The sequence below is a fragment of the Carassius gibelio genome, chromosome B25 (assembly GCF_023724105.1).
Source record: "Carassius gibelio isolate Cgi1373 ecotype wild population from Czech Republic chromosome B25, carGib1.2-hapl.c, whole genome shotgun sequence".
NCBI lineage: Eukaryota > Metazoa > Chordata > Actinopteri > Cypriniformes > Cyprinidae > Carassius > Carassius gibelio.
This window is the reverse complement of record NC_068420.1, coordinates 14,681,809-14,698,659: the sequence shown is the minus strand read 5'-3', so window position 1 is coordinate 14,698,659 and position 16,851 is coordinate 14,681,809. Positions and strand designations below refer to the sequence as shown.

At 40.1% G+C, this 16,851-nt stretch overlaps 1 protein-coding gene across 1 annotated transcript in view; it reads left to right on the top strand.

Annotated features, from left to right (window-relative positions):
- Window positions 1-16,851, top strand: part of grm8b (glutamate receptor, metabotropic 8b) — a 148,348-nt gene that overhangs the window by 104,264 nt on the left and 27,233 nt on the right. Inside the window, exon 7 of the mRNA XM_052597616.1 lies at window positions 9,244-9,444. Coding sequence (XP_052453576.1) covers window positions 9,244-9,444 — 201 coding nt within the window. The remainder of the gene's footprint in view (window positions 1-9,243; window positions 9,445-16,851) is intronic.

The window sequence follows — 16,851 nt, the reverse complement described above, 5'->3', positions numbered from 1 at the left end:
CTACATTTCATAAAACATATCGTTACTCACTATAATATATCACGTGCTCCGACACGCAGAAGCGGTGCCTGATTCATCATGAACGAACTGAATCTTTTCAAAATAAACTTTTAAATCGGATCGCGAATCACATCAAACGATTCGTTTACGAATTAGAATGATCCGATTGCAGCTGTTCTGGTGTCGACCACTCACTGATTCAAATGAACCGTTTAGTGCGAGACTGCGAGTCCCCAGAAGTAAGAACCGGGAGATCTTGTGAGCGCGCGTGCGTCTGACGTTGCTAAAAGTAAGTTATTAATGTCGAAATTTTGGATTAATTATTGTAACTGAATATCATATTTAGGTCAAAACTGTCAGTTGTTTGGGGACTAAATCCGTTGTAAAGAGTGATCTATTTAAGCCCACTGAAATGCTCGAGTGCAGACGATGCAGACACATACATTTTAGGTAAAAAAAAAAAAAAAAAAAAACAACAACAAAAAAACCTTAAAACAACACAGATTAAATACAATAACTCATGCATGTTCAAATTCATCGCTGCCGTAATGTTAACAGTTTTATTAAAATGTCCTATGTGACATCTGTTTTTATATTGTTTATCGACAGTAAAGTTATACATATGTATATTGTTTGGATTAACTAGACGAGTAGACAGACATGAATGTTCATCGTTCTGAAAATAAGTAAATATTGTTAGCTGATGCTAAGTGTCTAGCTAACAAGCTTGTTGGTGCTAAGTTGATGTAATTTTTATAAATAATGTCCACATATTTTTATTCAGCCACCTATATATATATATATATATATATATATATATATATATATATATATATATATATATATATATATATATATATATATATATATTAGGGATGTCAAATTTCGATTATTTCCATGATCGATCGTCGTTTAAATTAACGATCAATTAATCGATTAATCGTTAACCATAATACTGCAAAATGCGTCTATTGCAGGCACACAGTCAGCGGTATGACAGGATGTGCAAAAGCCACACACACACACAAAACGCTTTCTCACTTGAATTAAAGAGGTTTTAGTCTGAATAAAATGCTAGTAGCAGGATTATAAAATGAATAGATGCGATTATGATCATTTGATAAAATGAAGAGAGCGCGCCATACTTTTGAGGTCATTTTACTTTGTTGACAGTTTCCAATCCCGCACGGAGAACGCTGAACGCGCCTCTTTAAATGGTTTTGTGGTGCTCGTTGTTGTATTTTAAAGCACAATTGCGATGTTTTCAACTGACATTATTGTATAAAATTATCCGAAATGTGGAGCGCGTGTGACTGCGCTGCACATTAAGTGAACTACATCGGCGCTGCTGCACCAAAACACAGTTGCTCACATTAATTTGATCCTGCTGGATTCTGTCCTAGAAAATGTCAGATTTTTTAAAATCCGGCATACAGCGCATTAGATCGTGACAGTGCATGCGTGCACACGAGGATGAGAGAGCGCGGATTTGGCTAGATTTATTTGGAGGTTATTGCTCATGTCTCATTCGGCACAAATCGAAATGTTTCCATATTCGCAATGTATTTGAATGTTAAACTATTATTTATAATGTAAACTAGGCTTGTACTTAACACGCATTCGCATATAGACGGAAAAGATGATCCTCTTCATATGAGCAAAAACGTCCTTGGCATAACAGCAGAGTGGACCGGTATACTTCGGTCTATTTAAACTGAATGCTCCAGGAATGTGTCGGTCACAGGCGCCTATTAATCGCTGTTTTGAATCCAGCAATTATTTATTTAGAAATGATAAGATCTGATTATGACAAGTGTGGTATAAAAGCTTTGTTTATTAGAGGAATAATAGGTTAACTGGAAAATGTTACATCGCGACCATGCTTTTGGACCCCATAGTCTTCATTTACGCGGCTTTGTTCTGGTTTGCCGGTTGGTCACGAATTTCCACAAATTCAGTATATTCAGGCATTGTTTCTTTTCCTAAATCTTCATAGTCTAACCCTCTAATTTCCCAGGTTTATTTTATTATCTTTCGCTTTTAATAACTGTTTTCGCATCTCTTACTGTGGTAAAAATGGGAAGGGAAATTAAAGATTTCATGAATTAAGAATTCGTTCGATTTATTAATTTGTTCCCTTATTTCACTTAAATCATGGGTTATTTAGGGAACAAAATTAATGAAACATGGACAATTGCCACATTAATAATTCGTAGGAATGAATTAACAAGTTGTAGGAATGAATAGACTATCTGTCCTGTCACTGTGTCCCGCAGCCCTGCAAAGCGCACGATATAAAACAGTTATCTGATGAAATGATTAGTAACTACATTTCTATTGCATTTAATGTTGAAGAACTTTTATGTTGTTTCTATTTTAATGTACTTTAAAGTTTAAATCACATTAAAAGCTTAATTTGTACATTGTGAATGAATGATGATGCTTTTATATATCGTCACCGTCACTCACAGCCGCTCGCACGTGTTGAGTGCGCATGAGCCGCACGCAGCCCAACATTGAATCGGTTAACCGACCATCGATAGCCTTAATCGATTGCATCTCTTATCGACAATTAATCGATCATCGATTAATCGTTGACATCCCTAATATATATATATAGATTACATAATATAGATTACATCTGGTTAGAAAAGAAAGGATGTGATGTTCAGAACATGGTAACTACAGTAATTATCAGTGGGAAGATATGCACCCCGTTTGGCCAGGGGTGTTTTTAAACCACATACAAGATTTGAGAAGGAAAAAATCATTATGAAAATTGTTTTATTATTTTTTTCCTTAAAATGTTCTTCCTAACTTCAGGCCTTATTATCATGTCATATATACAGTACAGACCAAAAGTTTGGACACACCTTCTCATTCAAAGAGTTTTCTTTATTTTCATGACTATGAAAATAGTAGATTCACGATGAAGGCATCAAAACTATGAATATACACATGTGGATTATATATGGAATTATATACATAACAAAAAAGTGTGAAACAACTGAAGATATGTCATATTGTAGGTTCTTCAAAGTAGCCACCTTTTGCTTTGATTACTGCTTTGCACACTCTTGGCATTCTCTTGATGAGCTTCAAGAGGTAGTCACCTGAAATGGTCTTCAACAGTCTTGAAGGAGTTCCCCGAGAGATGCTTAGCACTTGTTGGCCCTTTTGCCTTCTGTCTGCGGTCCAGCTCACCCCTAAACCATCTCGATTGGGTTCAGGTCCAGTGACTGTGGAGGCCAGGTCATCTGGCGCAGCACCCCATCACTCTCCTTCTTGCTCAAATAGCCCTTGATGCCTTCAGTGTGACTCTACAATTTTCATAGTCATGAAAATAAAGAAAACTCTTTGAATGAGAAGGTGTGTCCAAACTTTTGGTCTGTGCTGTAACTTTGATGTTCTGTAAAACAACTAACTTTAAAATACTTTGTTCTTACTGGTAAAGATCAGATGGTCAGCTCTGTTTTCTCTCAGGTACATCACAGTGTAAGCTTCACAGTTAACATCACTCTCATCAATGTAGTCCATATCAACAACAAAAATATATCTTGACTCCATATAGTGGTTATTTTGAAAAAATCCAAGGTATTTTGAGCAGTAGGATTATAAAAAATGTGCTAAAATAAAATAAAATTAAGTAGCCTATATAAAATTGCAAACATCTATCTTGCAGTACTTTTTTACTTAAGTACATAAAAAATTGAGTACTTTTGTACTTTCACTTAAGTAAAATTGAAAAAGGAGTACTTTTACTTTTACTGGAGTAATATTTTACCATATGTATCTGTACTTTTACTCAAGTACTTGATTTGTGTACTTCGTCCACCACTGCGTGCCACTACTGCGCATCGTCACGAAAGCTTTTCCTTTTCACGCGTTTTTAAGACTTACCGCATGCTGATTTAAACATTAAAGCATCCAAACACAAGATGTAGCTGTTCTCCTCGAAGTCCCTCCTGCACCTGAACGAACAAATACAAATCGCAGTTTGAACAAACAAAAAGATGTGAAAGAGCCCAATTCAGTGCTCGCGGTGTTCTGGTGTTCAGGGCTCAAGCAGTGAAAAGGCGTCTCAAAACACTTGAACATCGAATTTGCTTATTTTTGCTCTTGTGCCAACAAATACAAAATATCCACCTTGGAAATTATGCTCGAAAAAACTGTCAGTTATTTCTTAAATTTCTCTAAACTTGAAAAAACTTAAACATTGTGTAAATAGCACAAATAAATAAAAATAAACGAACATACAAATTAAACAATTTCAAACAGGGCCCACTGGTACAACCTTCACTGAGGCCCCGCTGACCCCGGCTACGACAATTCGAATGATCCATTTTAATCTAGATTAATATATATATATATTGTATTTTTATTCCAATTTTGTGTAAAAACATTTGACCTTCTGGCAGACAGACCAAATAATCATGGAAACTTCTGGTTATTTATTGATGTTAATTCATCCAAATGCGAAGTCAAGGTAAGCACATTGCATTTTGGGATATCTCACAGTCACAAAATGAGCCCAGCATATGTACTGTAAGTCAATTTCTTACATTACGTCTCTACCGTGACACTTTAAAACATGAAGAACAACTGCAGATGTAATGTCACTCTATTAATGGAAATGTATTCGAGGCTGTCAGAAGCAAAAATGGCCTCTGATGTGGTTCCTGCCTTTTTTTACATTAATCTCTTGATGAAAGAAAATCTCAGTAATTAATTTGTCATTTATCAAATTTTCCCATCTAATCACGTCGGAGCTGTGTTCGGCTGCCACGAAATGGCGATATGTGTTGGTCTCATCCGGGGCAAATTGAATTAGGCCCCGTAAATGAAGTTTAATTAAGATGCTGGTTTTAATGATTGGGCTTTGTGTCCTCTACATTGCCACTCATCACTCATTTAGACAAAAGATCCTTCCCTCTCATGCCTCCAGACATTCTCAGCTTTCAGATCCGGGACTGATTATGATACTAATGTGTGTTTGGACTGTGTTTTATGCACAGAATGGCTTGGCCTAACTGTATGCATCAAGATTGGCCACTCTGCCTTCCAAGAGGACACTTTTGAAATTGTATTGGTTTAAAAAAAATACATAGTCAACTTTAGTTTTACAGTGGAACAGACACAATAACAGATGGTGTGTAAAACTCTTGGACATATTTGAAAGATTATATGCCACAAACTTTAAAGGCCATGTTGCAAGTTAACCACCACTGTCGATTAATGGGTACATAAATCACTCAAGATATGTATATCATTTTTAAAATGTAAAAAAATGGTCTTAAACACCATTTTTTTACATTTTTGATGTTCACATTTTTTACGCAATTCGGTGATGACGTCACGTTGGGGAGAAGTGGAGGAAAGGTAGCCTCAGCCTAGTATGATGCCACGCTCCAGGCAACCCGTAACATGTGTTTTTCCAAACATAAACCCGTGAAAGTGCACTGCAACTGCAGTCAAACCCGTGACTTCCCACCCGTGAACTCGTACTAGATCGATGTACTCCGAGTTCCGACGTCACACAGGACACGAAACAACAATGACAGCCCCTACGGATAATACTGCCTACGGACGCAGTGTTTATGCAAGTGGTACATGTTGAGAAAATGATTTAAGGACAATGTGACGTTGCGATAAAAACTGGGATGAGGAAGAGGTGGCAAGAGCCAACATGTATGATGGCCTGCAGCCGTATCATTTCGAACCAGCCAGACGTGAGAGGGCAAATGAGGAATTGCCAAGAACTGATGGCTGTCAAAGCCAATTAAATGCATGGTCCGAGGAGAATGAGTGGAGAGTTGGGTGGTGTCCTGGTGAGTCCTGGTATCATTTAGCAATGCAGCAATGAGCACTGGAGCTAGTCTATGAGCAGCACTGCACAATATCGACACACATATATAGGCTTCCTAGGCTTGACTGGGGATCGGGAGCCCTTCCTGTGCTTGACTCTGGGGCTGGGCCAACACTAGAGCCGACTAGGGCCGACATCCCTCTCCTCATCCCTAGTTTTCTTGTCTGGATCGGGGGTGGGGGGGGATGGGGTTGTAGTCTGGGCCAACACCGGAGCAAACTCTGGGGCCTTGGCCACCACTGGAGCAAACCCTGGGAGGTGCTTACCAGGAGCAGGCCCTGGAGGGAGCTCTGGAAGGCACTATTGAGGAGCGGGCACTGGAAGGTGCTCTGGAGGTTCTTGGCACCTATGTGGAGGTTCTTGGCATGGGGTGAGCTGGGGAGATATGGCGGGTTCTAGCAGGAGTTGGATGACGAGGTTTAGGAAACTTCTTTACTTCAACTTCATAATCAGAACCATTTAAGAACAGCACGAGATTAATCACTTCAATCAGGTGAAATCACATGATGGAAGATTGCAGTAGATCATCTCATCATCCAACCCCAGCAGGAAGCATGCACCTAGAGCATGCATGTCGTGCCAGCTCACCCGGATGGAGAGCTCGAGAAAACCCTCCATATATCGCTCCAACCTCAGACCGCCCTACCGCAAATCCCACAGCATGTCCTCAGCTGCAGTCATCTTTTAGGTCCAGTATTCCAAACTTAACAGGGTGGAGGGAATGACGAGACACCGGAAAATGCTTCGACATGGAATTTAATGTAGAACAGAAACAGGCAAACACGGGAACTCAGAAGACATTCACAGCACGCCATTTACAATACCGGATTCTGGACCGAACACGGGGAACACTGTTTACACAGCACTTGAATAGGGGAGGACGAGGAACACCTGGGACTAATGAAAACAAATGGGGAACATCTGGAATGAAATAACACAATGGGGACAGGAACAGGAAAGACCAAATATGGGTATGGTAACACAAGGGGAGCAAAACACACACAAAACATGGAACAGAGTCTAACAGTATGCTTTAGACACTTACATTTTTGCTCTGTCCATGCAATACATGCATGCTTCGACTGCTCTGGTAATGCAGTTGGTATGACCGAGAGCCATTGAAAAACTACAGAAAAGCAAAACTACTTCACTTTAGCATTACTTGCCATGAGTAGGCTACTAAGCTGCTCATACAAAAGGTAAGTGAAACGAATAGAGTGTGAGCACAATCACTTGACAGTCACTGGCAGTGTTGCCAAAACCAAGGTACATGAGTTGAAGTGACCCCAATAACGTGATATTTACCCCCTGCAATGCAAATTTTAATGCAGGATCCCTGGCAAAAAACATGTATTTTACCACAAGGAATGTGATCTTTTCTGGGGAACCCCTCTCAAAACGTGATTGGGCTAGTTTTGAGTAGCAATTGGGCGGGTGTTGTTGTGAAACCTGGCAACCCTGGTCACAGGTGGTAAACGGTGGAATGTGTATAGGAGAGATGTGAGGCCGAACACTGTTTTTCTCCATTAATTCCTGCAATTGTTACATCCCTATTATGTATCAGTGTTCAAAAACAGATTCCTTCAGAAAAAAAAACGTGAATGTTGTTATAAGTGTATCATTGAATCATTTACTCAACTGATTAGTTCACAAAAAAACACAGATTCATTCAGGAGTGAATACAAGCCTTTCATTATGAATGAGCCACTGAATCATTCATCCAACCAATTTGTAAAAAAAAAAAAAGAAAGAAAAAAAGGAGTAATTCAGGAGCATCACTACTTTGTGTTTTTCAGATACTTGCAAGAGTTTTGCTGTGGCTTTGGAAATATTTTCGTTGACGGAGCAAAAATAGACAAAGTAAACTGTCAATACTCTGTCCAAAACATAATTTGCTAAATATTAATGACTTGTTTATTTGACTGTTTGAAAGTAGGGTCACATTACTGTATGGTTTTAACGTGGTTAACCTGTTAACTGTCACCCCGTCCCGAATATGGGGCGCCTACGTTGACTATACTATATTACAATCAAATCTAATCTAATCTTGACAAACTATATATCGTTGGAAAGATCTAAGACTCCCAAATATATATTTTACCAATATTTTTAAATATTATAAAATACAAATATTATGTTAAATATTATGTAGGAAAAGTAATCGATTAATTTATGACAAGAGTGCACCCTCAAAAATTTTGTTTGACCTTTGTTTAAAAAAAAGACTTCCTCGTTGCCCTTTTCTCTATCACATTTTAGAAATCATCAGAAGTTATATATCACTTGAAAACATAAAATCTCAAAATTCATCCTTTAAAACCCATTTTAAAATCAGACATTGCATTACCATGTAAATGGCACATCAAAATCATGTTACAAAATGTTTTCAGTCATGAATTTCAAGCCCAGGACCACATTAAATCCCATAGCTATGTTTGGCAGCAAAAGTTGCCTTCTTTTGCAACCTAGAGCCTTATTTCAAGTTCATAGTCCAGTGTTTGCTTGAGATTAAGTGGTTCAGTTTGTGGCATTTTCCAAAGATACTGTGTCTAAGATCACTTTAATGTGGCTGAACTTGGGTGATTCATTAAACCAACAAGACGAGTAAGTGCTCCCTCTGGTGAGATAAAAGCTTCCCATTCAGCTGAGTTGTAGACTTCGGTCCACTTCCGAGACGTATTGTATTTCATTCTCTGTAAATGAGTCCCTATAAATTCCAGCCTGACAAGTTCAACGACTGAGCGCTCCGACTGGACCTCTTAATTTGCTCTCCACTACTGACCATTTTTAAAGATCTCTTTTGTTGCTTTGCGAAGGATTTAACATAAATGGAGGTATCAACACTCCACAATTCAGGGTCATATTTCAGTTTATGCATGCGGGTGATACTGATAACTTTGAGTTAAAGCGAAGAAAAGATGAAAAAACTGACCCTGTTCAAACTCGGGGTTTGTAGGCAAGTTATACAGTAGTATTTGCAGTAGATTCACACTCGTATTGTTGTTGGTGTTGTTTTTGTCATTTTCTCTAGCTAACCTCAGTGGAAAGGTTACTCCAGTCTGCGCTAATAAACTAATTATCACAGAACACGGCATGAATTCATCATTAGGCTTTGAGGCATTGTGTGTATGAGTTTGGCATGCTTTGGAAAATGGAAATTGCATTAGAAATCCTTTGAAAAGCTTTGCAAATAAATTAAACTTGCATATAAATGAATGCCTCCATCCAGAGTCAGCCAAGGACTTGCACCAAGCCTGTCACTTGGGCATTTTTAGGGAAATAAATTAAATTCAGGATCTCTAAACTCTTATGTGCCAGATTTTATTTTTATTTTGCATTGGACTCATGTCTTCTTTGTTCTTTTTTTTTTTTTGCAGGGTTGGAGAAAGTTGGCAGGGACTCCACTTATGAGCAAGAGGGAAAGGTGCAGTTTGTGATGGATGCGGTGTATGCCATGGCCCACGCGCTGCACCGCATGCATCGGGACCTCTGCTCGGGATATCCAGGACTTTGTCCACGCATGAGCAACATAGATGGCAAGGAGCTGCTGGGATACATCAGAAACGTCAGCTTTAATGGTGAGAAACGTCCTCTATTTTAATACATTATTCTGCTACTCGGTTTAATTGGATTGTTGAAAAGCACACTTGAACCTCAACCCCGATTGTTTAATTAATGTGCATAATTTTTAACAGCCACCTTTGTTCATAATCAGAAATGTTTGTGCTGTAAAATCGAACCACTCCTGTTGTGTATTCAGAAATCTTTCAATTTGAACAAGTTCTTAATCATAACAATTGTTCTTTTTGTTTTGATTTTAATGTATTTAGCATTTTTATTATTACTTAAACATTTTATATTAAATGTAAAATATAGATTAATAAATCATGAAGAAATGTTAACTAAAAAAGTTTAAACAATTTTTGAAAATACCGTTGTTGTGTATACATATTTTTTTTATTTTTTTTACAATGCCTTTATTTTATTTTCATTTACTTTAATTAACCATTTTTATTGCTTCTTAAAAAGGTTAAGGCATATCAAAATAAAATACAAAATAATAAATTAAAACTTTACATTTCATATTTTAAGAGCCACATATGTTCATCATAAACAAAAATTCTTCATTAAAACTGCACAGGCATCATTGTATATTAAAAAAGTTCATTTATTTAAGAAGATATTTAATTGTAATCAGTTCTTAACCATTTATGTTTAGGATAAGGAGTACAAATAAAAAATTAAAAACTGTAGTTAGTGCCTTTCGCACCTCAGGAACCTTTTCATAGTACCAGAACTAATTGTGGAACTGGTACCAGCACAACTGGTACTAACCGTGATGTAAGTAGACACTGATTGGCCAGACGTGTTCGGAAACGCCCTCACCTGCCATGATTTAAAACACCATGTAACATACTGTAAAGAATTGTGTCAACTTATTTCAAGTATGAACAGCGATAAATATACAGATGCTGAAATCCAGGCACTTGTAGCAAATGTAGCACTGCCAGTGGTCGTTGGAGATTCTTAATCCTCCTTTCTGTTCTTTCAATCGCTTTACGTATACGTCAACATTCCATGTCCATTATTCTGAAACCCATGAGACACAACAAAAACACAGCTCTGATCACTGCGTCCTCCATCCTCCTGTTGTTAATTTTATTCTTCTTTGTTAACGTTGTTGAACGATGCGCACAAATGGCTTACGTCGCGTCCTAGTACACACGGTCGGTGCGAATAAAATCCTTTGAATGGTGCTGGGAAATAGTTCGCGCAAAATCGTCCCGGTACTTTAGTACTGTACGTTTAGTTCTGGTCCTCTTGATTATCTTTATGATATTTGTTTCCAACTGTTCTTGGATGAATGTCTTTATCTGCCAAAACAAATAAATAAAATAAGAAAAAAATGGAGAATCTAGGAGTAATTTATTTTATTTTCATACCAGTATAAAGTACAGTAATTTTAATAATACAGTTTCTATTCTGCTGAGTTGACAGTTTTCCATGTAGTGTTAATTCTCTTCTCTCGAAATGACTAAATGAACCAGAATCATTCAGTTCCTTGAGACTGACTTCCCTACGATCTCTCTGCGCTCCTCTTCCTCAGTTCTGCATTCTACTACTTCCTGCTTCGCTGAAATGAACTCCTCACCTCGGCTCATCTACACACACTCACACACGTCTCTTTTTGAAGACGATTTATGCTGCTACCGTTTGTTACTTCATGTAGTGGATCAAAAATTCCTTAGCACAGTGTTCCCTTTTCTTGCTAAATCATTTTTGAGTGATCTTCTCCCGAACCACGTCTCTCACAGTTTAAGTGAATTCAGCTTTTCCCTTCTGTTTAACTTCTTTTTAGCCTTTTTCTTTTATGTAGATCAGAGGGATTTCTGCAGTAATGCAAATAGTGACGTGCCCACTTCCTCTGCTTTCTCTTAAAGTCTTGCTCCTTGAACATTTTAAAGCATCTGTGCCAATGTTGTTATATGATGTATGTGCATAATGCAAAGTTTAACAGCATTCACAACTCATTTTATGTCTGTAATATGACACATCTCTGTGTGAAAAGCAATTTTAAGGCAACATTGATGGTGTGGGTCTTTATTTTTATCCATTGTTATTTGATTGGATTGTGAAAAGTGTCCTTAGAACTGAATGCTTGACTTATTCCAGGCTTGAAAGAATACATTTCCTCAGTTCATTTCGCTGCAAGTGTTTAATGATTCCTACTATAGATTTTTTTTGCTTCTTTTGATGTGGTTGAGTCATTTGGTCAAACATTTATGCATAATGCTCTATTCTGCTTCATGTAAATTTCAGTGACTAAAAATGAATAAGTGAATAGCTTGGTTTGACCAGTTTCACAGTTGCTTTTGGAAGCAAATTCATTTGTACATTTAATGAAGCTGTAAAGTCTTTGAATTAAAACACCCAGACATTTCACAAACTGTTTAGATGCCATTTCAAAATAACTGGATATATTTTAACCTGTTAATTGTCACCCCGTACCGTATACGGGACGCCTACGTTGACTCCCAAATATATATTTTACCATTATTTTTTGTTAAAAATTATGTAGGAAAAGTAATAGATTAATTTATGACAAGAGTGCACCCTCAGAAATTACAAAAGGAGTTTTGACCTTTGACCTAAAAAGACTTCCTCATTGCCTTTTTCTCTATCACATTTTAGAAATCATCAGAAGTTATATATCACTTGAAAACATAAAATCTCAAAATTCATCCTTTAAAACCCATTCTAAAATCAAACATTGCATTACCATGTAAACGGCACATCAAAATCATGTTACAAAATGTTTTCAGTCATGAATTTCAAGCCCAGGACCACCTTAAGTCATGAATTATACAAATTTAGGTTTGTATCATGCACATTCAAGTATATCTTCAAAAACGTGAGTGACAGTTGACAGGTTAACTATACTAGCTTGAGATTAAATGCTAATAACACCAGAAAATATTCAAACTAAAAACAAATAATTAAATGACATCAATCAAATTACCAGAACTATTATACAGGTCCTTCTCAAAAAACTAGCATATTGTGATAAAGTTCATTATTTTCCATAATGTAATGATAAAAATTAAACTTTCATATATTTTAGATTCATTGCACACCAACTGAAATATTTCAGGTCTTTTATTGTTTTAATACTGATGATCTTGGCATACAGCTCATGAAAACCCAAAATTCCTATTTCAAAAAATTAGCATATCATGAAAAGGTTCTCTAAACAAGCTTGTCAGGATCTTGGCAAGGGAGGAACTCAGGTGCAGACAGGGATTCTCAAACAAAGGGTTTATTACAAAAAGGGGAAAACAAAACCCACGAGGGGGAAAACACGGAGCAAGGTAAAGACTAAATAACTAAAACGGGACTGGACTGACAAGATAAACAAGGACTCTAAATACTAACTATAAACACTCACGGAAATACAAGGACTTCAGCGGGTACAGCACAATCTCACACACAATCACGATGTAGGACACAGTTGAGGTACAATCACAATGACAATGAACCGACGCAAGACAGAGCACACTAGGAGATCTAAATAGGGGTACTAATCAAGACACGACAGGTGTTACAGATAGGACAATCAAGACACGACTAGGTTAACAAGGGGGGCGGGGCAAGGGAACGAGACAACACAAGCACATGGCCCAAAGACAAGGCCATGCGCTTGTACACAAAACAAGGGTCTGTCATGATCCTGCCTCAAGACTAGGAAAAATCAAGGACACGAGGGCAGGATCATGACAGAACCCCTCCCTTAAGGAGCGGCTTCCAGACGCTCCTCAAGGGAACATCAAACACGGGACATGACTGACATGACAGACTGGGACACAGACACAAACCAACAGGACATGACAAATAATAACAATGGCAAACATGAATACACAACAGCAGGGTTGGGGTGACAAATCAAAAAAAACAAACAGGGAAGGGGAGGGGGCGGGACCACAAAGTTCATGGGGGACAGACCAGGGCGGGTGGGAGGGGTAGGAATCTTAGAAGGACAGGACGAAGGCTGACGACGGGGGGTACGGGCAGGTCTGGGTGGTGAGGGGCGGGGAGGGTTCTCGGGATAACTGACAGGAGCAGACACAGGACGCGGGGCAACACTTACGGGACGCGGGGCAACATCAACAGGACGAGGGGCGACTACATCTACAGGGCACGGGGAGACAACATCTACAGGGCACGGGGAGACAACATCTACAGGGCACGGGGAGACGACAGGACACGGGGATACAACATCTACTGGACACGGGGGCACATCAACGGGACACGGGGCCACATCAACAGGACACGGGGCCACATCAACAGGACACGGGGCCACATCAACAGGACACGGGGCCACATCAACAGGACACGGGGAGACAACGGCTGGACACTTAGGACTTCTGGGGACAGGGTCAGGGGACAAAACAGGACTGACGGGGACTTCTAAAATTTGGACAAGACGGGACAAATAATCAGAAAAAGCTTTAGCAGCTAGGATAATAGGCAGCTCCTTATGGGATGAGACCGACTGTACAAGAGTCTTTGCTGCAGAGTCGGCCGCGGCTCTCTCCTCCGCTCTCACGACTGCAGCTCTCTTCTTTGCCGGCTCAGGCACGCTCACTGTTGCTGGCTCGGGCACGCCCACCGCTGCTGGCTCGGGCACGCTCACCGCTGCTGGCTCGGGCACGCTCACCGCTGCTGGCTCGGGCACGCCAGCTCTCTCCGCTGCTGGCACGGGCACGCCAGCGCTCACCGCTGCTGGCACGGGCACGCCAGCGCTCACCGCTGCTGGCACGGGCACGCCAGCGCTCACCGCTGCTGGCACGGGCACGCCAGCGCTCACCGCTGCTGGCACGGGCACGCCAGCGCTCACCGCTGCTGGCACGGGCACGCCAGCGCTCACCGCTGCTGGCACGGGCACGCCAGCGCTCACCGCTGCTGGCTCGGGCACGCTCACCGCTGCTGACTCGGGAGGAGACAGGGTCACAGGACCGGCAGGCCCCTTCTTCTTCCTCTTCCTCCTCGGGCGCGGTGCAGAGGCTACAGCTGGGTCAGAGGCGGGTTGGGGGAGTTTGGTCTCGGACAGGGCAGACTCGGACGCCGAAGACTCTGAAGCCGACTCCCATGAAAACCGTCTCCCTCGTTTCATGGGGAGACTGCTGGCTGAGGAGGGCACCTCAGGACTCTGGGAGGGGCTTGCCTGACCCCCCAGGGTTGCCACGGCCAGGACACGACCCTCCGGGATCGCCGGCAGCTGGGTAGGTGGGGACCTCTGGGGCTCCTCCTCTCGCCCGCTCACTCCAGAACGACCTCCCCTGGTCCCCCGGAACACCACAAGGCGAGAGCCCTCAAAACAATCTCTCTGGCTGGCTGATGCCATCCAGCATTGCCTCCTGTCTGCTGAGTTCCTTGGTGGTCGGTTCATTCTGTCAGGATCTTGGCAAGGGAGGAACTCAGGTGCAGACAGGGATTCTCAAACAAAGGGTTTATTACAAAAAGGGGAAAACAAAACCCACGAGGGGGAAAACACGGAGCAAGGTAAAGACTAAATAACTAAAACGGGACTGGACTGACAAGATAAACAAGGACTCTAAATACTAACTATAAACACTCACGGAAATACAAGGACTTCAGCGGGTACAGCACAATCTCACACACAATCACGATGTAGGACACAGTTGAGGTACAATCACAATGACAATGAACCGACGCAAGACAGAGCACACTAGGAGATCTAAATAGGGGTACTAATCAAGACACGACAGGTGTTACAGATAGGACAATCAAGACACGACTAGGTTAACAAGGGGGGCGGGGCAAGGGAACGAGACAACACAAGCACATGGCCCAAAGACAAGGCCATGCGCTTGTACACAAAACAAGGGTCTGTCATGATCCTGCCTCAAGACTAGGAAAAATCAAGGACACGAGGGCAGGATCATGACAAAGCTATTAACCTAATCATCTGAATCAACTAATTAACTCTAAACACCTGCAAAAGATTCCTGAGGCTTTTAAAAACTCCCAACCTAGTTCATTACTCAAAACCGCAATCATGGGTAAGACTGCTGACCAGAAGGCCATCATTGACACCCTCAAGCGAGAGGGTAAGACACAGAAAGAAATTTCTGAATGAATGGGCTAGTTGCATATCTCCGCCATCTTGGATTTCCGGTCTTGCGAGTGTGTGCGTAGATATTTCCGGTTGTGCTTAAAGTCAGTGCAGAAAACTGGAGGTGTCCAAATATTACCTTCTATATGTTTACAGGATTTATAATATCACTTCATATGCAAATAAGATATACACTGCTATTATCACTATACTACAAATGTTAACTGAGCCAGTGGATTTGAAACGTGTGTATGTTTGGGTCCGATGAATGATTTAAATACACTAATGTTCACTACTGTTCAGGAAATGAAAGTTGAACTCATGGCGTGTATACACAGCTATATAATGTATTTTATCTTATCAAATATGTAAATGTACAAATTACTTATTTCTCGAAAATGTTTGCATTATTATTATTATTTTTATATTAAATATTTACCTCGTGAGACGTGGTCTGCGATTTATCTTCAGAAATATCTATTTCTCAATTGTACACATACATCAGTCTGTTTCATTTTCACAACATATTTTATTATTTTACACAGTAAAAAATACGTGACTAATTTTAATATGTTTAATCTGATAATTAATGCAAAACAATAACAATATACATAGACAGATAATGATTTATGCTACAGATCTCATAAAACAAATAAAAACACACATGAATGAAAACAGCGATCTTTTATTTAATGCAAACATACCATAATTATATTACGTTTAATTGTACAGTTAGTTATAAATTATGTTATCAAATAAAGTTAATAAAACATGCTTTATCAGAAATCTCTGTGCGTCTTGTTTGACAGTCAGAAACATTTATCTTACATAACAGAACAAAACCTGCTCTTCAAAATGAAAAGTATTGCATATTTGAATGGTTTGTGTTTGAAAAAAGAAATCCCTGTGGTCCTGACCTGACGCTGATCCGCATAATCAACAGAAGAATAAAGCAATCTCCGCGTTGTATCTTGATGAATTTCCACACAGATGTACGCAAAATATAGGGAGGATGTTTCCCCATGTTTTTGATATACCACTATCGGCTGTTAAATTTGAAAATCATTAATTATATACATCTAGCCAAGATCCGTGTGCAAGTTTCCATTACAGTCAATGCGAGCGTCGCAAGACCGGAAATAAGTACGCACACACTCGCGTCGCTGAAGCTCACCGGCGCCATCTTGTGCACCTAGCCCATAGGCTGTTCCCAGAGTGCTGTAGCAAGGCACTTCAGTGGGAAGTCTGTGGGAAGGAAAAAGTGTGGCAAAAAACGCTGCACAACGAGAAGAGGTGACCGGACCCTGAGGAAGATTGTGGAGAAGGACCGATTCCAGACCTTGGGGGACCT